Source organism: Callorhinus ursinus, unplaced genomic scaffold (assembly GCF_003265705.2).
Source record: "Callorhinus ursinus isolate GAN/ISIS: 27379988/994484 unplaced genomic scaffold, GSC_fseal_2.0 scaffold3, whole genome shotgun sequence".
NCBI lineage: Eukaryota > Metazoa > Chordata > Mammalia > Carnivora > Otariidae > Callorhinus > Callorhinus ursinus.
The window spans coordinates 31343886-31365506 of NW_027397065.1; the positions used below are offsets into that span (position 1 = coordinate 31343886).

The 21621-nt window shown below is 53.0% G+C and overlaps 1 protein-coding gene across 3 annotated transcripts in view; it reads right to left on the reverse strand.

Moving 5' to 3' along the window:
- ERGIC1 (endoplasmic reticulum-golgi intermediate compartment 1) overlaps positions 1-21621 on the reverse strand; it is a 104259-nt gene that overhangs the window by 26989 nt on the left and 55649 nt on the right. For all 3 annotated transcript variants that reach the window (XM_025867526.2, XM_073889906.1, XM_073889910.1), the window contains 3 exons: positions 19791-19863; positions 9385-9479; positions 5396-5520 (listed from right to left, as the gene is read on the reverse strand). In XM_025867526.2, the coding sequence (XP_025723311.2) occupies positions 5396-5520; positions 9385-9479; positions 19791-19863 (293 nt within the window). The remainder of the gene's footprint in view (positions 1-5395; positions 5521-9384; positions 9480-19790; positions 19864-21621) is intronic.

The window sequence follows — 21621 nt, forward strand, 5'->3', positions numbered from 1 at the left end:
CTCCCTCTGACCCTCTTCCCTCTCGTGCTCTCTATCTCTCATTCTCTGTCTCTCAAATAAATAAATAAAATCTTAAAAAAAAAAAAAAAAAAGAACAAGGACTCAAGAACAGAAGGACCCTCCCAGAATTCAGAATAGCATGTACACAGGCAGGGCATGGAGAAAAGCCCTCTGTATCTCAAAACGATTTCTTAACTTCATTTTTACTTATAAAAATAATTAACTATACACACTTGTATTATAAAAAATTCACAGGGACGCTGGGGTGGCTCAGCCAGTTAAGCATCTGCCTTTGGCTCAGGTCACGATCCCAGGGTCCTGGGACTGAGTCCTACATTGGGCTCCCTGCTCAGTGGGAGCCTGCTTCTCCCTCTCCCACTCCCCTTGCTTGTGAGTTCTCTCTCTTTCTCTCTCTGACAAATAAATAAAATCTTAAAAAAAAATTCACACGATAAAGTAAGGGCTACAGGTCCCGATGTCTATCACCTCCGGAAGTAAGAAACCAATAGCATCAGGCATGGGGGCTTTGGGAGTTTTTCCATGCAGTGACATGGGGCCACTGGTGGGCAGAGTTCAGAATGGGGTTTGGAGCCTGGGCCTCATGCTCCCAGAGTTAAGTGAGTCAAGGAGGCTGGCTCCCGCGCATCTGCCACCCGCTGCCTCCCCGCGAGGCTGTGACTCAGTGACCCAGCCGCCCCCCACCACAAGGAATCCATCACAGGTGGCTGACTCATACCAGCACATGCTGGGCTGCAGAAAGAAAAGACGATGCTTTTAGAGCCTGTGACTTAGGCATCTACGTCAGTGTCTCTGATAGATTTTAGAAACATATAGATGGAGCCAGGCCCCAAACCCGGGCCCATCCTGCCCTCCTCCTGGGGGCTGGGTGATTCAGCGAGGAGTCTGGGCTGCTCTGGGGGCTGCCAGTGCAGCTCGGAACATGTGACCTCGGATGTCTGACTACTGGCTGACTTCCTGATGGACAGATAAGGAAGCCATGGGGCAAGTGTAAGCCTGATGCTGGGACAGAAGGGGGTGGGGGCCAGGGGCTAACCTCGCCCATCATCAGGGCACACTGTGGCTGCTGGCTTTCTTGTCGAGCAAGCACCCTCTGTCTGAGAGCTCCTAGGAGGCATGCACCTGGAACAAGGGAGAGTGGGGGTCTCCACTCTCTGCAAGGGACAAGGGCGGAGGGTGGCCTGAGCTGTGACCTGGAGTGAACGGACACAAGTGGTCATAGCTCACGTGATCTAGATGCTGGCAAGGAGAAGCAACAAGGGGACAGGGGATGGGTGGGGGCAGTACAAGGGCCTGGCGCCAGGCTGCCTGGGTTCAAATCCTACTTAATTTCTTATGCCTCCGTCTCCTCAGAGCTGTTACGAGGACTAAACAGGTTAATCTAGGAAAGGGCCAGGAGGAACCCAATAGGTGGCAGCCATGAGGGGAGGGCTGGAGTGACACTCTCCTAGAATCCCTGGCCCTCCCCGACCAGAGAAGACCCGTTTCTTGAACAACATCCATGCACATTTTATGAGCACACTTGTACCCAGGTGATAGTGGGTTCCAGCTGGTGAAATCATGGACGCTCCCACTGATGGGAGACGAAGCAGGCCAGGGAAGGGGCACTGATGCGTGTCCCCGTTCCCACGGTGTTAAGTGCTTTGTATTTTAATTTGCTCATGTCTTACGACCTGAGAGGGCAGTACTAGTATCCCCATTTTACAGATGAGGACACTGTGGCTCAGAGAGGCTCAAATGCCCAGAGTCTTTCGATCAGTGAGCACTGTAGGCACGGTTCTCGACCACAGCCTTTCTGAGGGGAGCTGACTGCCGCCTTCGGCATGTTGGCCAAGGGGAGGAGGGTGTGCTGCTGGGCTATCTCGTGGGTGGTGGTCCTGCTTCTCCTGTGTCCACCCCACGCTGGGAACCAACAGGGGCCCTTCTTTGCTCATTGTCTGGGGCATAAATATTTGTTTAAGCCAGGTGGCCATACCCCCGAGGGGAGCTCCCCACAATTGGGAGCCGTGTGTGTCTCCTCATCTTCAACCGTTACCCCTCAGACAGGCCTTCCCTCATGCCCCTATCTCAGTGGGGCTCCTCCCTTATTCCCCACCATAACACCCTCTTCATTCTCTTCACGGCTGCTTCATCGAGATTACACATTTGCTTGAGTGTTTAGCTGCGGGTTGGCTATCACCCCATAGTCGACCACAGTGCTGCCAAGGTCAGGGACCATGGCTGTTTCTTTCAGCACTGCGTCCCCGTGCCAAGTGTGGAGCCCGGCACACAGCAGACGCCCCATAGCGAGATGCATGAATTAATCAGCAAGGGGCGGGGGACAATGGTCAAAAGAAGTCAAGCAGTGAAGTGGACGGTAGCAACACGGGGCGTAACGGAGGAGGCGGTCAGAGGAAGGGGAAGGAGGGACTCCGGAGGGACCTGCGTCAAGGAGGTCTGTGGACGAGAGCAGCAGTTCTCCAGGCGCACAGGTGCGGGCAGAGCAAGAGCCTGGGCCTACCACCAATTCAACCAGCTCCCTGCAAGCCCAGACCCCACCCTCTCCTCTCCAAGCCCCGCCCCCCCTCCATGGCGGCCCGGACCGCATGCCCTCTGTGCTTCCCAAGGCCCTGCTTGTGCGGCAGCCCTGTCCTCTCCCATGTCATTCGCTTTCCCTGCAGCTCGCGGGTCAGCAGTCCACCCCGCCCATGCAGCACCAGCCTTCCTCCTTGATTGATGTTCTCTTCTAGATTCTAGGGCCTGCCTTAGGCTGGGTTCCCTCCTACCTGCCTGGCTGCCCCTTCTCCCACCTTTCATCACCCCCTCAACTCCCTACTCCTCAAAGCTGGAGTGTACCAGAAATCAGTCCTCAAACCACATTTGCATCAAGACGCTGGGTTTCTGGGACACCTGGGTGGCTCGGTCATTAAGCGTCTGCCTTCACCTCAGGTTATGCATGATCTCAGGGTCCTGGGATCGGGCTCCATGTGGGAGCTCTCTGCTCAGCTCCCTCTCCCTCTGCAGCTCCCCCTGCTCGTGCTCTCTTGCTCTGCCTCTCTCTCTCAAAATAAATAAATAAAATCTTTAAGGAAAAAAAAAAAAAGACCTTGGGTTCTTACATTTTGGTGCCACGGATCCTTTGCCAACATCATCTATTCACTGAGGACTCCCACATTCACATTCCAGCTCAGAACACTCTCCTGAGCCCCAGAAACACACCTCCAGTCCCAAATGAAACACATCTAGAATTGAAGGACTGCTCCCCAGCCCCATCGCCCATAGAATCCATGCTTACCCACGCCTCTCTATCTAGAAAATGGGACACCCTGGTTGTTCAGACAAAAACTAAGAGGTTGCTTTGATTCCACTCTTGCCCTCATCACCTGCATCCAATTGATCAGCAAGTCTTGTTGACTCCACATCTCTAATCGGACCACTTCTATCCAGCTCCGCTGCACAACCACGGACCGTGACCTCTGCTCTTGGCCCCCTCCACTGTGCTCCCCCCACAGCTGTCACGGTGAGCTTTCTGAAGTTTTGCTGTCCAACAGAACTTTCTCTGATGATAAAAATGGCATAGAGCACTAATATGGTAGCCACTAGTCTCTCTTAATAAAGTCCTTGAAATGTGACTAGTGAGACTGAAAGACTGAAGTTTTCATTTTACTTAATTTTAAGGAATTTAAATTTAAATAGCCCGCACGGCTAATGGCTACCATATTGGATAGTATAGTTCTAAACCGTAAATCTGATTGCATTACTTCCCTGCTTACAACTCTCACATGGCTTCCCATCACCACCACCATAAAACCTGAATCGTGGAGCACAGCACTGACCCTGTGACTTAGTTTAACCCCGAAAATGTGGCCCAAGGAACATTCTCTACTTTCACACTTCAGGGAGCCCTGAGCTCTCATGGAAGAAGGCCAGTCTGCCAGAAAGAACACACACGGGGGCCATGTGGAGAGGAGAGGCCCTAAGACTACACGGGGAGAGACAGGTCCAGTCACACCAGTGTCACACCTTGCGGCCACCCAGCAGGAACTGTGGGAAGGAGGGCACATGCCCTGTCTAAACGGGCAGCCCCTTGGATCCAGATGGCAGTTGCCAATGGGATGTGGGCCCAGGGTGGCTAGAGCCTCTGACTTTGAAAAGCCAGAAATCTGGATTCCCAATCTTTAGATATTGGCTCTGACATGTTTGAACGCTGGATGGGACCAATATAACTTGTCTTTGGGCTGGGTGAGGCCAGTGAGTTCGCAATGCCTGATTCAGATGCCAGGGACCAGAGGCAGGCTGTTTTGACAGAGGCTACAAGAGGTCAAGCAGAAGCCAGGAGTGGCCAATGGCCCAGGCTGGCGGGACCGGGAAGGGGAGCTATGGAACACGGGAGATAGCTGTGTGATCTTGGGCAAGACACTCAACCTCTCTGGGTCTCAGTTTCCTCATCTGTAACATGGTGCCACCTCACGGGGTGCTTGAGAGGCTCCCCTTCTTCTTCGTAAGAAGAGCTGAAATGGGTGCGGCGCGTGTGGGGCAACCTCTGCTGGTTCCTGCCGGGATTCCCCGGCACTCCCAAATGCACTTGCTCACATCCTTGGCTCAGGATCTCAAGTTCCTGGTTCTAGCAACAAAACAGCAGTAATGCCTGAGTGGTCCTTTGGGGCCTACCAGGTACTTTCAAACCACTCCGCTCTCCCCACTCCCCTGCTTTCTTCCTCATCACAGTGCCTATGACCCACCTGCTGCAATGCTTCTCAGTTTGTATACTGTCTGTCTCCCCACCACCAGCACAGAAGCTCCACAAGCACGGGAACTCTGCCCCCTCATTCTACCGATTCCAGTCCATTCCACCTATTCTGGGCGGCCTCAGAGCCGAGAGCCCACCCTAGAACACAGAAAGTGTCTCATAAACGTTTTTTGGATGAATGCGTACTAGCTCATTTCATCCTCATACAAACTTTGGGAACCGGGTGGTATCATTCTATTCTTACCATCATCACACCCTCCCCCTAAAGATGGCTAAGATGGGTGCAGTGACTTGGAGGGTATTGCTTGGCCAAGAGAAGTAAGAGCTGGGACACACACTCGGGGCTGTATATTCCATGGTCTTCTCACCACCCACTGCCTTTCCTGTTGGGAAGAAGAGTAGCCCCTTCCTGAACCAGCCAGCAGGGGCTCCATGCCTCGGGGGACCTGGAACCCCCGCCCAGATTCTCAGCAGGAAACGCCAGGCACGCTGATGCTTATTAGGCTCTGGCTGGGGCAGGGAGTGGGGGGGCGGTGAGCCCGCGGCGGGGAGGCCAAGGGAGTGCACAGCTCTACCATCTGGTTTCTCGGAGGAAGGGGACCAAAGGAACAGGGAGCGGGTCAAAGGGCCCATGCAGGGTCTCCATACCTTGTTGATGCTGAACTGCCCCTCAAAGCGGCAGCCGGCCCCGTTGTTCAGTGGGATCTTCATCGAGTTGTCGATGTGCCCCACCTCATGCCTGCCCATCTCATCCTGTATGTCAAGCCCGACCACTGCAGGGGGCAAGGAGAGGAAAGAGTCACAAATGCCCAGAGCAGTGGGGGTGGGGCCAGCCCTCTCCTCCCTGGACCCCTGCCCCCTCATCCACTCCATGGACAGGTGGGCCCCAGGCCATCTAGGAGCTCACTGTCTGGGGCCCAGAGCCAATAGAGGAGGAGGAGAACGTGATGGTTGGACTAAAAGGGAGCAAGCCCGCCACGTCCCGTCCCTGCCACTGCCTGGGGCTGCAAAGGAAGAGGGAAAAGAGCTGGGGGAGGTACCAGCTAGTGGGGCTGCAGAGGTGATGATTGCACCTGCTAAATGCAAGGCTACAGGGAGAAACAGAGGGTTGGGGTTCAAAGGTTGTCTGAATCCTGGCCCTGCCTTTTACCAGCTATTCAACCCTGGCCAAGGCACATAACCCCTTGATGCCTGTTCCTTTCTCTGGAAAATGGGGGTGATAATAATTAGACCTTCTTTGGAGAATTATGCAGATTAAATAATGAATGTGTGTAGAAAGTGCTTAGAACGGGGTCTGACGCATAGTACATGGCAAGTGCCTAATGAATGGTGGCATTTAATGTGTCTCAGTCTCTGGATTTGTTGGGCGAACAGGTCCAGGCAGTCATTCGCTTTACTCATCATTCATTCATTCACACCTTCTTTTACCCAATGCCTATTCTGGCAGACCCTGCCTTCCTGGAGCTTGGGCACTTTTCTGGGTTCCTCGGTACACCGAATGGGAAACCTGGGGCCCGGGAATCCTGGTCCTTGCCTCCGATGTGACTCTCCACCTGTGACTCAGCTTCCCAATCTGTAAAATGGGCAGGCCCACGCCAACTGCATTCCCTGAGATGGTCTAAGAGGCATGGGTTTGTAAACTATGAAAACGCAGAAGATTCCCTGAAAGAAGCCCTGGAAAGGAGGTTGTAACACAGAGGAAGAAGAGCTGGAAGCCATTTTATGTGAGCCAACCCTAAAAGGGAAAAATGGGAACAATCGTAGTCCTCAGTGGGGATGGGGAAGCAAGTGAGGCCCCATCCATAGAAGGAAATGTGATGTAGTCATTAAAAATGACGCTCATGGGTCTGTAGTATGTGGGAAACGCTGATGCCGTAATGTTTGATTTAAAAGAAATGCAAACAGGTCCCTGTTTGACTCAGCAGCTCCACCCTTAGGAGCCTATTCTCCAGACGCACACATGTCCAGACGTGTGTGCAAGGCTGCTCTGGGCAACTTTATTTGAAACTGTGACCACTGGAGGTAGCCCAGCTGCCTGTCAACAGGGACTGGTCAACGGAAAGCCCCCTCTGGAATGCTGTGCAGCAGGTACACGGACAGAGCAAAATCTACATGGGGGGTGAGGCGGCTCACAGCAGGCCAGCGACTAAGAGCTTGGGCCCTGGGCCTGCCACTTTCTGTGGTTCCTGGCTCTGCCCCTTCCCAGCTGTGGGACCTTGAGCAAGTTACTTAACTTTCCTGTGCCTCAGTTTCCTCCTCTAGCTGAAGCTTGCGAGGATTAAAAAAATTAAAACAGGACTTACTATGTGCTAGGCACCCTTCTAAGTGCTTTTAATATAGGAATGTACCATCTGAGCATCCCTGTGGGGAAGATATTATCAGACCCATTCTATACGGGGGGACACCAAGGCACAGAGAGGTTAAGTAACTTGCCTGAGATCTCACAGCTAAGAAACAACGGAGCTTGGATTGGAACCCACAGAGTTTCAATCCAGAGGACATACCCTTTGGTCACTCTGCTAGAGCACCTCTCATCTTAATGCACTAACACAGCCAAAGAATTCAGGACAGAGCCTAGATTGGAGTAGGAGCAGAATAAATGGCAGTTGTGGTTATCATCTTACTACTATTATGAGTAATATAAGAACAGCTCCAAGATATTAGCAGAAAAAAAACAAGAAACCCCAGAAAGGTCCCATGTAGTTGAGTCCCAATTATGTAAAAAGAAAAAAGCCAAAAAACATGATATGTGTTCGCAGACAGAGACAGACAGACAGATGGACACACACACACACACACACACACACACACACACACACACACACACAGAGGGGTAGGGAAGGAGTCCCAGCTATTAGTAGAAGCTTCCTCTGGGGTGGATGGCACCCCAGGGAACACGTATTTCTTTTACTTTTTTCTTTATACATTTTCTTTTGTATTTTGAATATGATTCTTTTTGAAGTAAAAAATATATTCCTATATTAGTTCACAATAAAATATTACTTTTTAAAGCAGGCTATGAAATCGCACACAAAGCATGATCTCGGCCGTGTTTAGAAACACACAGAAAGGAAGGCCAACAGAATGGAATGGTGTCAAATGTCAAGGGACGCTGCCGTTGTGGGTGGAATTATGGATTTCTTCTCTCTGTTGCTCCGGAATTTCCAAAGGTACAATGAGGAGCGTGCATTTTTTTCTCTAATAAAAATGTGAAGTTCCTTTAAAGAGAAGCCAGGGTGCGGGGCTCAAGCGGGAGCCGCGTGGGTTCAGGTTATGGCCCCGCAGAGTGATGGGGCGCGGTGGGCTGATGCAGCCTGAAGCTTGAGGTGGCCCCGCCACGGCCCGTCACTGGGACCGAACCTAGAACCACATCCCTTCCCTCCCCTGTCCCGATCATCCCAGTCCTCCGGCCTAAGAATTTCCTTGTTCCAGAGACACGACCAACTCCTGAATGAGTAGCTGCCAGATGAATTATTTTTCTAAGAGAAAGAGAAAAAATAAAAATAAAACTGACCTATTTCAACAGGTTTCCTGGCTCAGGGCCCACTGTGGATTCAAAATCGTGATGTAATTCTCACCAGAAGCAATAACAGAACTGAATCTCTCCCTATCTCTGTCCGCAGACACACCCGACGTTCTGTCCTTCAGGAGGAAGGAGTGGTGGGAGGAGAAGGGCCTGCATCGGGTTACGTGCCAGGCTGGGGCAAAGGAACACGAAAACCGCAGTCCAGGAGGGGACACACAGTCCACTTGATGAGTTTAGGAACCAGTTCATCAGACCCTCCCAGAAACCTCAGGCAACAGACAGCACTAAACCCATTTTTACAGATGAGGAAACAGGCTCAGAGAGGTCACACCTTTGCCAGGGTCACACAGTCTTAGTGGGCAAAAGAGCCAGACTTCCAATGAGTTTTGTTTTATACTAATAATTCGTTCTCTCAGTTAAAACAAATGAAACAAACAAGAGTATGGCGTAAAAAACTAAGTTTCCCGATAGCTGCTAATAGCTCAGAGCTGCATCCTTCTCCAGGTGACTGCTCTTGGCTGGTGGGAGGTCTCCTTGCCTGGAGATGCTTGAGAGGTTAAGTGGCCCCCTTCCCCACCCCTCCCCCGCACATCACCCTGCAGCCTTTAGCCAGGGATATGGGTAATAATAATAGCCCAGCCCCCCTGTTAATGGGTAGGACAAACTGTGGCATATGCCACAGCGCTCCATGAAATCAGGCTGTGATTAGACCTCCCCTGAACACACATTTCTGCTTGTCCTTTCACATCCCCCACACCCTTCCAGTTCCTCCAAGAGCCCTCTTTCAATAACTCACTTGCAGAAAATCTTAGGCTCTGCCCCTTGGGAACCTGACCTGAGAGACAGCCGCCAACACACCAGTGTGGCTACTCTCCAGAGGGAATCCCTGTTAGCAATTTCATGGGTTTTGTAATCCAGAAACTCTCCAAATGCATGCACAGTTGATTACATTGCCCCCCCCCCAAAAAAGAGTAAGGAGAATCTTATGCTACCAGCTATTTTCAGCTTGCCCTGTTTGCTGACACGTCCTGGTCATCTCGTCATTTCTGCACACCCAGCTGTGCCTAACGGAGGGGTCTTGCTGGAGCAGAGGGCTGTCAGGAATACTCACATTCGCAGTGCAAATTGGGTAAACTGATGTTCAGGCTGACGTCAATTTTGCCCCCACTGTCCTTGTCCGGGTCATCAACGTAGAGCTCATTCACGCTAAGGGAGACAAGTACAGAAAGAAGCCTTTGTTGAGATGGGGCACCATCCCAGCTGCGGGGGCCAGCCAGGGGCCATTTCCCTTGGTGACCACTGCTCAAATAACTAGAACCCCCATCTTGGGGAGGCGTGTGCCTGCTCAGGCACAGGGTATCAGGGCTCCCATCTGGAGAGCCCTCTCCAAATGCTGGCTTTACCACTTAGAGAGGGATACTTTCAGAGTCAGACACATTCAAGTTCCAATCCTGGCTCTGCCACTTTCTATGTGAACTCGTCAGGTAACTTCACCTCTGTGAACTGTTAAATGGGATACTACCACTCACTATTAACGGGGTGTCTGAACACTTGAGAAATGGGAGTCTTACTAGGCATCAGGGCCTGGCAGCACCAGGCACATGGTACCTTACTCCCTACTTTTTTTTTTACTCCCTACTCTCTTGAGCCCCCTCCCCCTCAACGGGGAAAAGGGGATTCCCTGGGTGGTCATCTTCAGTGTCCAGCGCTCATAAAGCCCTGGGGCAAGCACCAGGCTAGAGACATGACTAGACTGATATATTAGTGTTCTGTGGCTGCCCCAAATTGTCACAAAGCTGGTGGCTTAAAAACAACACACATCTGTTATCTTGCACTCCTGGAGGTCAGAAGTGTAACACGGGTCTGCAGGGCTGTGCTCCTTCTGAAGGCTCCAGGGCAGAATCCACTGTCTTGCCTTTCTCAGCTTCTAGAGGCTGCCTAGGCTCACAGCACCTCCGCCACCTTCAAACACAGTAGAGCCACATGGCATCTTCACTCCTCTCTGACCTCCTAACTCCCTCTTACAGCAACTTTGTCAGTTCACTTTGCCCATCGGAAAACCCAGGGTCATCTCCCTAGCTCAAGATGCTCAACGGAATCCCATTTATAAAATTCCTTTGGCCACGTAAGGTGACACATTGACAGGTCTCAGGGGTAGGGATGTGGGCATCTTTGTGAAGAGAGGTCCAGTGTGGGGGTAGGGCGCTCCAGGGACAGCCATGCCACCTTGCTCTCCAGGACAAGGGCACCACACTGGGATCTGTGAGCAACATGAATTTATTCAACAAATACTTTTGGAGTGCCTACTACCTGTCAGGCTTTAAAGACAGTGGGTAACCAGTCAGACGTGATCTCTGCCTTCCTCAACCTTACAGACACTGCACGACCCCTAAATAGATACCTTCCACCAACTATGATTGTTGCACTATCTGAAAGCTGTGGGGTGCCATGGGAGGGACGGACAGGGCCACCGACCTCTGGGGAGGGTGGGCCAGAGGGACTTCTCTGAGGAGATGGGAGTTGAGGCTTCAGGGATGAGGAGGCTGTCCTAGCAAAGAGGGAGGGGAATCCCTGGGACAGAGTGTGCAGAGGCCTGGAAGTGGCGGATTTGGGGAACTGAGCAAAGGCCACTGTGGTTGCAGTGTAGAGCAGAGGGAAGTGTGGGCTGCGTGTTGTAGCTGGAGAATGGACAGGGGCTGTGCCGTGTCAGGCAGGCTCGGAGGCCCTGGGAAGGCCTTCACCTCCTGGGCGCAGCGGCACGGTCAGGCTTACACTTTAACAAACGGACCGGAGGGGCCACTGTCACTGGGGAGACCACACGGGAGGCTGAGGCAGTAGTGCAGGGGACAGATGGCGGCCTGGACAGGTGTGTGTGTGTGTGGGGGGTGGACAGGAGGGAGGGATGGAAGATATGGCGTGCTAGAGCAGGCAGGACTCGCTGCTGGATGGGGCGGGGGGGGGGGGGGGGGAGGGGGGGGGGAGGGCGGCCGGGCAGGCCTCGCTGGGGGGGGGGGGGGGGGGGGGTGGGGCGACGGAGGCATGCAGGCAGACTGCCACGCTCTTTCTGGAACCCTCTGTTGGACTGGGAGCCCCTGGAAGAAGAGCAGTGGGGAGGGAAAGGCACCGAGTTCCACGTGGCTGTGCTGAGCTCGAAGTGCCTTGGAGATATCCCCGAGGAGCTGCTGAGTAGACACTGGATGGCCGTGTCTGAAGCCCACTTCTGATTCCCAGAGCACTCCCCGTGGGGAGAAGGAACGGAATCTAAAGGCTTGGCCTAGTGAACAGCTATGGGGGCAGCTTGAAGTGGCTGGGCTGTGGCTATTGTAAACATTAACCAGGGTCCTGTCCACAGGCTAGAGAATAAAGGCTTGCAGCTCTAAGCAATTCAACTCCCAGGAAGCCGGGTAAATAGCCTCATCTTTGGGAAAGAGTGGCCACAGCAAGGGCATTTTTACTCAGACCCTGTCTTTATGCTCTTAGCCCCTAATGTGATGTAGCTGATGCTCAATTAAGAAACAGTGGGCTCAAAAAGTCACCTGGGGCTTGTCTGCTTTCTGCCTGAGACCCAGGCTTCCCAGGGCTCATGCTGTCTCCCCTCCTCTCACTCTCAACATCTAGGGTCAAGGGCGGTAAAAGGGAGGAGGGGCGGCTGGCTCTCTGAGGCCACACACAGGCTGTGGGGCGGGAAGGTAGGAGCCTGTGCTCGGCAGGCTCATAGCGTTGGCCCCTATCAGGGAACAAAAAGAACAAATGAGCCAGTGGGAGAGGAGCAAGCAGGACCTCAGGAGGTATGCCGAAGGATGGATATCTCCATAGCCAAATTCTCCTCCTCAGCCTTCAGAGCCCCATTTCTACGCCAGCCTTGATTTGCAACTCCAAAGGGTTGTTGAGCGATGAGACTGCTAGGTGATTAACAGACGGTCATGGAGAGGAGACCCTGCCTTCCCTTCCCAAACAAGCGAGACTCTTCCCTGAAGCTACTCACTTTTCCCGCCTGGGAGGCAGGCCCTCAGCACATCACTGAGGGATTGTGGGATGATGTCAACCCCTGGCAATCCTCTGGAGGTGACCTCAGTGCAGAAAGAGGTGAATCCCAGGTGTGGCACCAAGGTGAGCTCACCCTGGAGGCCCCAGGGGGCCTCTCCCATCTCACAGAGCCCAGGCTACCTAGTGCCACGTAGAATAAAGGGGCTGAGCTGCTCGGGAGAGACAGAAAGCCTGCAGAGCTCGTCCGGTCTGGTTACCTAAGGCTAGAACTCGTTGCTCCCAGGTGCCTTCCTAAAGGGCTCTGGGCGGCCAGATAAATGCATTTCCACCACCTGTGCCGCCTACCCAACGACGCCCCGACTGCCACCTTCTGAATGCAAGGCAGATGTTCCAAGGCTGTTGACTTCCTGCTACCCCGAGCCCGCGCTGCAAGCCGGCCCATAGCCCACCCACAGATGCCTGCCAAGGCTAGCTAACTTTAATGGCTGGGGCTGAAAGGATTTTTTTTTTTTAATTAATTTATTTATTTAAGGGGGGGAGGGGCAGGGGCAGAGGGAGAGAGAGAATCTCAAGCAGACTCCACTGAGCGTGGAGCCTGACGCGGGGCTCGATCCCAGAACCCTGAGATCATGACCTGAGCCGAAATCAACAGCTGGATGCTTAACCCACTGAGCCACCGAGGCACCCCTGGGGCTGAACTGATTTTAAAAGATGAACGGATAGCCAGAAATCAACCTACCTGGAAGGGCAATAAAAGCTTTTTGTCGATTTACTGCTGTCTCGGGACCCATGGGCCTGATTCCTCCTGTCACTAGCAAGGGTGATGAGAAGACCCATGGGGCAGAGGCAGACAGATATGGGCTCACCTCCTGGCCCTGCCTCTAGGAAGCTGGGGAAACTGGGACAAGTTGCTTCACCCCTCTGAGCCTCGGTTTCCTTAACTGTAAAACTGGGAAAGCTTTCTATGAAGTCTGAAGACAGGTAAAATTAATCTCTGGTAATAAAAGTCACAAGAGTGTGGTGGTGGTGGTGGGAGATGCTGACTGGGAGGGGGCAAAAGGGAGGCTTCCAGGTGGTGGAGAGGTGTTGTCTTGATGGGGTGATGGTGACATGGGTGTAAGCACAGGCAAGCAGTCATCAAGTCTCACCTTTAAGATCTGTGCGCTTTGCTGTCTCTAAGTTACATACACCTCTCAAAAAGAAGGGAAGAAAACCAGGAGGGAGGGAAGGGCGAAGAGGAAGACAGAAGGAGAAAGAACAAGAAAGGGATCAGGATTCGGGCTCCTTCCCGGGGCTGTGAGCAATAAAGCTGTAGGCTGCCCCAGGACGGGGGTGCGTACGTTACTCACTTCTCTGAGGGCCTTGCGCAGGCCTTTCTTGGGTAAAGAGCATAAAGCATCATGGTGAAGTCCAGACTCGCAGGGTTCAAGTCCTGGCTCTGCCACCGTCTAGCTGATTGACCTTATGCCAAGGGGCTTTGCCTCTACCAGGCTCAGTTTTCCCAGATGTCAAACAGGGACAATCACGGACAGGCATAATCTTAGTCAACTGTAAGTGCTCGATGAGAAAGTATCCCCTACTTTTATTGTTCTCACAAATATCAGTGTTTTCGGAGTTGGTAATAACAGGTATCCACCTCACAGCACTGTGGTAAGGACTGTGCTGAGGGGCCCACAGCTGGTGTATTAAATCGACAACATGCCAATTATGACCTGCTGAACGAGGGGGCACAAGCCACCCACACAGTGTTGCCAGGTAGCTCCCTCAGCATCCGAGCTCCCACTTTGGGGAAGTGAAACCCACAGGGTCATTTTGATTGAAGGCACAGTTTCAACACACCCACACAAAGGAAGAAAGAGTCCCAAGATTTATTACTTACAGATCCCAGGAATGGGGGTGTGTATGGCATGGGCCAGGGGGAGGGCAGGAGCGAGCAGGAGATAGGAGAGCAGGGTAGCGAGCACTTATTACTTATATGATGATTGGGGCAGAGGTCGCCAACTCTCCTCCCGCCTTAACTCTAAGTAGTTATTTGAAAAGGTGCCCCGGGAAAATAAAAGCAGGCACTCATGGCAGGCATCCTCAACTCAAAAGTCCTTATCTCAGTGTCCAGACTCTGAGTGCGAGTAGGGTTATCATACTGTAAAATGCTTAGGCAGCAACCCAGAAAAACAAAGTTTGTTCTCCTCAAAAGTTGCTTTTCTCATCACAAGGATTAATGTGTTAAAGGATGTAAGGTGCTTTACAGCCCCTGGTATATACTAAGGCCCGTATGAAAGGTGGCTTTGCTTATAATTAATCAGAGAAGATATTCCCGTTCTGAGCACGCAGCTGGTGCCAAGCACTATGCCAGGGGCTTTCCCATGTGGTATCTCACTTAATACCTACAGCAAGACAGTGTTTAGTAGGGTTACTGTTCTCTTCTCACAAGGATGAAACTGGGCTTAGAGGAAGACAGGTAAAAGTCATGGGAGCCCACAGTCACGCTCCTTCCACTGCATTAAACTGGATGGGGCAAGGAATCAAGGAAAAACTGAGAGGCAAGTGTCCCCAGGCAGACCTGTGATGCAGGTGTCATCTTTCTGATAACCTTCAGAAGCCCACCCCACCCCCACCCATGGCCCGAGTACCCACAGGGCATGGAGGTGTAAAGGGACCATTCCATCTGTGCCCCACAAGCCTCCCTTGGTCACCTCCATCTGCCACACCCTGGCGGGCTGCCACATCTGACTCCCCAACCAAGTGGGACCAGGGCTCCCCGAGCCAGGAGCACAGAGCACGAGATCACAACCTCTGCAGAATGAATGGGGGACGTAAGCAACGTGGGCCGGTGGAGGAGAGGGGGGCGCATTCCAGTTGGGGGACACCACACAGCGTCAGGGATCTGGCTGGCTTGCGTGGGGGCGAGCGGTGGCCATGTAGGGAGAGAGTGACAGGGACTGGGGAGGTGTATGGGTGGGGAGAGCGAAGGTGGAGTGTAACCAAGGGCCCTGAAATTCTAGGCTGAGGCGTGCGTCCGATGACATCTATGGAAAACAATTTTATTTGCTTTTAGAAGAGCACTTGAATAGTTCAGATTCCTGCCCAAAGTCGCTGACCTCTGTGCTTAATAATTTGATTTAATGGAAACTTACACAGCAGTGAGGCCCACAGAGGCTGGAAGGGGAGGGATGTATGTTATGTAAGCAAACTCTCCAGGACCTTCTTTTAAACCCTGACCATTCCAGGTGTAAATAAGTATTCCTACCTATTCCCTACCAGGTGGGGGGCCCAAAAATCCGCCGAGTCCTGCCGCCACCCCCTTCTCCACTGCCATCGCCCAGTCTCTTCCCCAGGGCCTTGCCCTCCAGGGTCACCCTGCCACCAGTTCACCTTCACAAGAGGTGATTGTGCTGCAGCATGAACCTGGTCCAGTCACTCCACGCTCGGAAGCCTTCAGGCCCACCAGCGCTCCTTCACACGACAATCTTGGGTCTCTCTACCTGGCTCTAGCTCCCAATGCAGGCCTCAGAGTGGGTAACTTGGGCTCTGAAGGAGATGGCCAGGTCCTCCTCCTGGTTAAGCTCCTGGCCTCCCCACTAGGGGCCTGCTATGGAGCATGTAAGGACACAGTTCAAGGTAACCTCCAAGTTCCCACTGGGTGGGCAACGGTTTCCTGGAGTTCTGACTGCCTGCTCGGCCACCTCACCCTGGAAGGGTGTATCCAAGTCTTCCAGTCAAACAGTCTGACCAAAAGGCAGCAGCTCCCATGCACCTGGGGGCCCGAAATGCTCTGGGCAGAAAAGGGTGGTCTGACAGGGCAGGGGTGCCGAGGCTGGGCTCTGGTGTCAGATGGACCTGGGTTTGACTCTGGCTCCACCACTTACTAACCCCATTGTGGCCTGAGCCTCCCGGTGCCTCAGTTTCCCCAGCTGTAGAGTGCGGCTAAGGCTAACAGGAGAACCTCCCTCAAGGGATTGTGTGTTGATTAAACGAGATGATCACTGTAAAGTGCTAACCTAGGTGGCGGTTGCCCATTATAAATTGTAACTAGAAAGTATAACACATGTATTATACTATAAATTATCAGTGGAGAGTTCCAGTTACTACGCTTTCTTATTACAAATCCTCATCAGGTTAATAATTAAGAGCAGCCAAGCCTGGGCAGTCAAAGGCTGGAATGTTTTGCAGCCACGTTGTCTGAGGGGGGTGGGGGGGCTGCTCCCCTGGAAACCTGAAGCTGCAGAGCACCCTATGGGGCCACTTTCCCAAGAGTAATTAATGGCCTGTCTAAAGCCCAGGTTAGAGTCCAACCACCCAAACAAACAGGCCTCCTTTCCCCACCGGGCTGGGCCAGAATAGTGTCTTATGTCACTGATAACCACAGGTCGGGTTTGGAGCAATGTTGTTCCTACCAGCAGTGACCTCATTTCCCTGGGATACGATCTCATGGGGTGGGGGGGGGGGCTGCCCCACTGTGGTCACAAAACTGCCAGGGAGGGCCAGCCATCCATTAAAGAAGAATTGTGACCTTCATTTCTTCCCAAAGTGGCAGGCCTTCCCAGGGGTCAGAGAAGCTTCTGATAGCAGGAAGACCAGAACAATCCTTTTTCCTCTGGATTTTTTCTGTGGAGTCCTCAGTCCTCACCCCTACAGACTCCTTTTGGGCACTCCTACACCGTGGTCACGTGGCAGCGGGGGGAGAGGGGGCATAAGGGTCCCTGCATCAAGACAGACGGGGCTTCTGGACCCTGGGCTCCAGACACACAGGTCTCTCTTCTCATTCCTGCCTCCCTCCATCCCTCCAGCTACTCACATTGCAAATGAAGAGCCTAGCAGAGGACAAAGGGTAAACACACCTCGAACAGCCCTACAGTCTGATTACTCCACTCACCCCTCATCTTTCTTCCTCTCCAGGGAGATGCTGGGACCAGAGTGTCCAGGATGCCCCAGGAGTCAGGAAGGGGAAATCCCTGGAGCAGGGCAGAAGGCAGAGCAACAGGAACACACTGTGCTCTTGGGCAAGGAGTGAGCCCTGTCCTGGTTAAACAGAACAAGCTGTCTAGGCTTGCCCGAGTGGCCCCTAACACAGCCCCACCTGCTTCGGTCACAAGCTCTGACATCACAACTTACCTGTCTGGGGCCCACTGGCTCAGCACCCTACCTCACCGTGGGCTGAGCTGACAAACAGCTAAATAAGCTGCCCCTCACAATGTCAGCAGGAAGTGAAGGAGGCTGTTCTCAGCTCAGGGGAGGGGACGAGAAAATTAACATTCACGGAATGTTCATTAAATGGCAGGTGTTGGGTGGCCTTACCTTTTTAGCATTAGATGGGAAATAAATATGAAATGAATAAATGCATGAAGAGCTATGGATCCATGGATATTAAAGTATATCAGGTGCTACATTAAGTACCTTTCTGGTAAATAATCTTATTTAAACCTCACCAAATATCACATACCTTCTCTGTCTCCTGCCCTGTGGTCTTTTCTTTTTCTTTCTTCAGAGCCTTTTTCTCTAATTGATATAGTCTAGTTCTGTTCACTTGTTCATGGTTTGTGTCCACTGTTGGCATTTTCAGCTCCTCTGAGCATGGAACCACACAGCAATGAATGAGGCTGACCTGGTTTTTGACTTCTGGGAGCTCAGGACCAAGAATGAGTCCCATTAATACACAACAGCGAGCAGGACCTAGTCCAACCTGGTCCTACCTACTCCATATTCTATCTTCCCCACTTGCTCACTTTGCTCCAAAGCCACATCAGCTCTTTATCTGCTCTGCACAGATACCAGGTAATGCCTGCCTCAGGGCCTTCGCACTTCCTAGTGGCCCTGTTTGGAATATATAAAGCCTCCTTGGTGCCTGGGATACAGTTGGGGCTCCTTCCTTGCTGTCACACATGTACCCCACTCACCTTGCTCAGAACATGAGGGGGTTGTACAGCAGCCACCTCCCCCACCAGGGAATGGGGTGCAGCCTGGAAAGACCGGCAGGTGTATGGCACACAGTCGGTCTTAATATCTTGCTGCTGTCCCTGTTTCCAACTCCGACTCATGATGGGGTGACCCCTGAGACATCCAGTGGCCCAAATATGCACAGAGCCACCCCCCCATTAGGAGCTGAGTGGGACAAAGAACCTTCTCTGACCCCTGCATGGTCGGGGGGGGGGGGTCACATGTCTTGGGAAGCAGACAAACCTCCCCAGACCTGGAAGCTTTGACTCTGGTGTACCCTCCTTTGTTTGGCCAGCACCACTGAGAGCCAGAGAGGTTTGGCAACCTGCCCAGGGTCACACAGCAAAGTGGTAATCAAGCAGAGGCCTGGCCCTGGGTCTCCCGATGCCTTGTCCAAAGCTCTTTCCACCACTCCATGAGACCCCCTGGGCTTTGGTGCCATCAGGGTTAAGAACACGATCAGAGGGACAGGGAAGGCAAACTGTCCCAAACCAGCGGAGGGCAGGAACGACATGATCTGGCTGGCGGGTGGTGGTGGGGAACAGACAAGACTGACACACCTGTGGGCTCAGGAGACTGGCGGGCCTCGGGAGCCCCCTCCTCGGTGTATGAGCACGGGCAAGTCCCTCCACCTCCCTGAGCCTCAGTTCTCCTCATCTGTAAGGAGGCAAGTACATCCCAGGGCTGTTTGAGGATTAAAGGTGGTAATGCTTCCGCAGCTACGAGGCCTGTCTTGGGCTAAGCAACTGTGTTTTTCCTTTCCTACTGTCTTGTTGCTGAGAGGGAGGCAAAGGAAACCAAGAAATTCCACGAGCGAGAGAGAAAATTCCCGTGTTGGAGAGGGGAGTGGGTGGGCGGCCAGGGACCAGCCCCATGATGACTTTCTGGGTTGTAGACACAGGAATGAAGAGGCTTGGAAGCCTTGAGCCAGTGGCCAAGGCATGAAGCTCTGGGGTCTAATTCCACCTCAGGGCAGCCGATGATGCGTGACTGAATAATCCCAATGGCATTCTGTGTTACACATACCCCAGAGCATTTACTAGGTTATCTGGGCAAAGGATGATTCTAGAAATCGGGGATCGATTTACAATGTGTCAAGCGCTGCCAGGAAGCCCACGCTGATTCCTCACTGAGTGTGGGCCTCCGAGCAGGGAAGGGGGCTTAGTTGAGGGGGCCGGGTTCTGACGTCAGCAGCCCCGCCCCCCTCGGCTAGGAAGCTGCCCCCGTTTCTCTGAACTGCTCCAGCTTTCACATCAAATGACCCTGCGATGATTCAGAGGGAAAAAAGCCCACTGGCCAAACAAAAGGGACAGCAGAGACGGGTCCATGATTTCTGTTCATCTGAGGACCCAGGAGGCCCCCCCCCCCACAGAACGGAACCCGAATGTTCTCTTTGGCTTCAATAAAAGTGTTTGCTTTTGCTCGAACTTCAAAACCCTTTTAAGAAACAGAGGAGTGATGGATGCCGCGGGCTTGGAAATGAGAGAGCTGGAAGGTTCAGAGGTCTCTCTCCTTTTTAAAGCCCCTCCCTCCTCTCATCTGGGGTCTCAGAAAGCTCTAAAATGCCCCGGGGCGGGGGGGGGGCCTGGAACTTACACTTCCGTCGTGACGAAGCCGGTGAGCTCGGAGAGGAACAGGAAGAGGATGAAGAGGCAGCAGCAGACGGAGACTGGAAGGCACAGCAGACACACCGTTAAGGGCAGAGCGCGCTGGCGGGGAGCGGGGGGGCTGGCCCTTCCCCACCCCTCCCCGCCCTTCCCCCTGCCCTCTGAGGAAAGCTGCTTAGAGGGAGCGGGAGAGAGGCCCCACTGACCCTCCGAAGCCCCTTCTTAGTCGAAGCAGGCCTGTTCCCAGAAAGCTAGACTGTCTCTGGTACCGAGCTGACCCTCCTGTGGGGACGAACCCCCCCAGGTAGGCAGATCCTCAGGGCGGCCAGCCTGGCTTCCTTCCACAGGAGCATATTAATGCAGAGCTCAGTCAACAACAGAGATTGCAAATTGGTGGCCCACAAATGTATTCTGTTCAGCAAAAGTGGTATGGATTTTAAAATCCGGAGTTGATGCCGAACAATATGATTTCACATGAAAGTCCAGAGTTCTGGCTGCTCCACCACACTCGAGCCCTTTCTCCCACATGGGGTCTGAGCTGGCCAGTTCGCCACAGGCCCCACCACTCCCTCTTGTCTCCCTGATTCGCAGGCTGAGGCCAACTGCCTGTCACTGTTTATTGCCATCCCCAGCGGTACCATCAACACTGTGCCCATGTCCTCATCAGAGTTCAGAAAATGAGGATAACTGAGCACTTGTGCTTTAAGAGAAGGGACAATTCTTTATGGAAGGAATTCTTCATACAAATCTCAAATGCAGGGAGAGTGGAACAAAGCTCCAGAGTTGGCCCACATCACTCATATTTATCTTGTCTGCTGAGCTCCTGACAAGGATGAAGTCTGTGACCCCTGGAGCCACAACTGGGGGCAAGACATAAGCAGTGTCCCAGGATCTGGCCCTCAACTCCAGCCCCATCTCCTTATACTCTCCCGACATCTAACCACCCAGCCACACTGAACCACCTGCCATTCTGTAGATAATGTGTCTTACTGCTGTTCCTTTGTTCCTGCAGTTCCTGCCTTTCCTCATCCTCCCGCCTCTCTCCCCTCTCTCTCCCCTCTCCCTCCCCCTCCCCCTCCTTTCTGCCAGGTGAACTCCTCCCTATCCTCCCAGGCCAAGGCCCAGCTCAAATATCTCTTTTGGTGGGAGGCGCCCCTCACCCTGAGAGGCGAGAGGCGAGAGGCGGAGCTGGTTCCTCTTTCCTCTGTGTTCCCAGCATCTATTCTCACACTTTCCACATTTTATTGGCTACTTGTGGCCGCTTTCTCTCACTCAGCTGATATCCCTGTAGACAGAGACTCCACAGCTCCAGTGCCCGGCCCGGAGCTGGGCACACAGGAGGGAGTAACAGACAAGGAGTCACCCCCAAGAGTACAGAATGAGGGCTGAGCACGCCTCCTCTGGCTTATCACAGAGGCATGCCGTGCGCAAGGGCTTACAGAGTACGGCCCACGGCTCACCTGCCGTGGTTCTCTGAGTAAGTTACTTACCTCTCCCTGCCTCCACTTCCTCATCTTTTAAATGGCAACATGCCCTATGGGGCTGCTCTGAGAATTTCCACCACATAGAGACTGGGCTTGAAACAGTGCCTGGCAGGTAATAAAGGCTCGAGCATTCACTCATTATTAGGACTTTTCATCAGGGAGACCCTGGAGGGTTTAGGAAAGGTGACTGACAAATGGGGTGACCCGTACTTTCCTGCAAAGGAATAAAAGTTCCTGGTCCCACTTGCTGATTCTGCCACCTTCTTGATGGCCTGCTCCTGGACTGGCTGAGCACTGTGATGAATGCTGAAACCAGTCACCATCCATCCATCCACC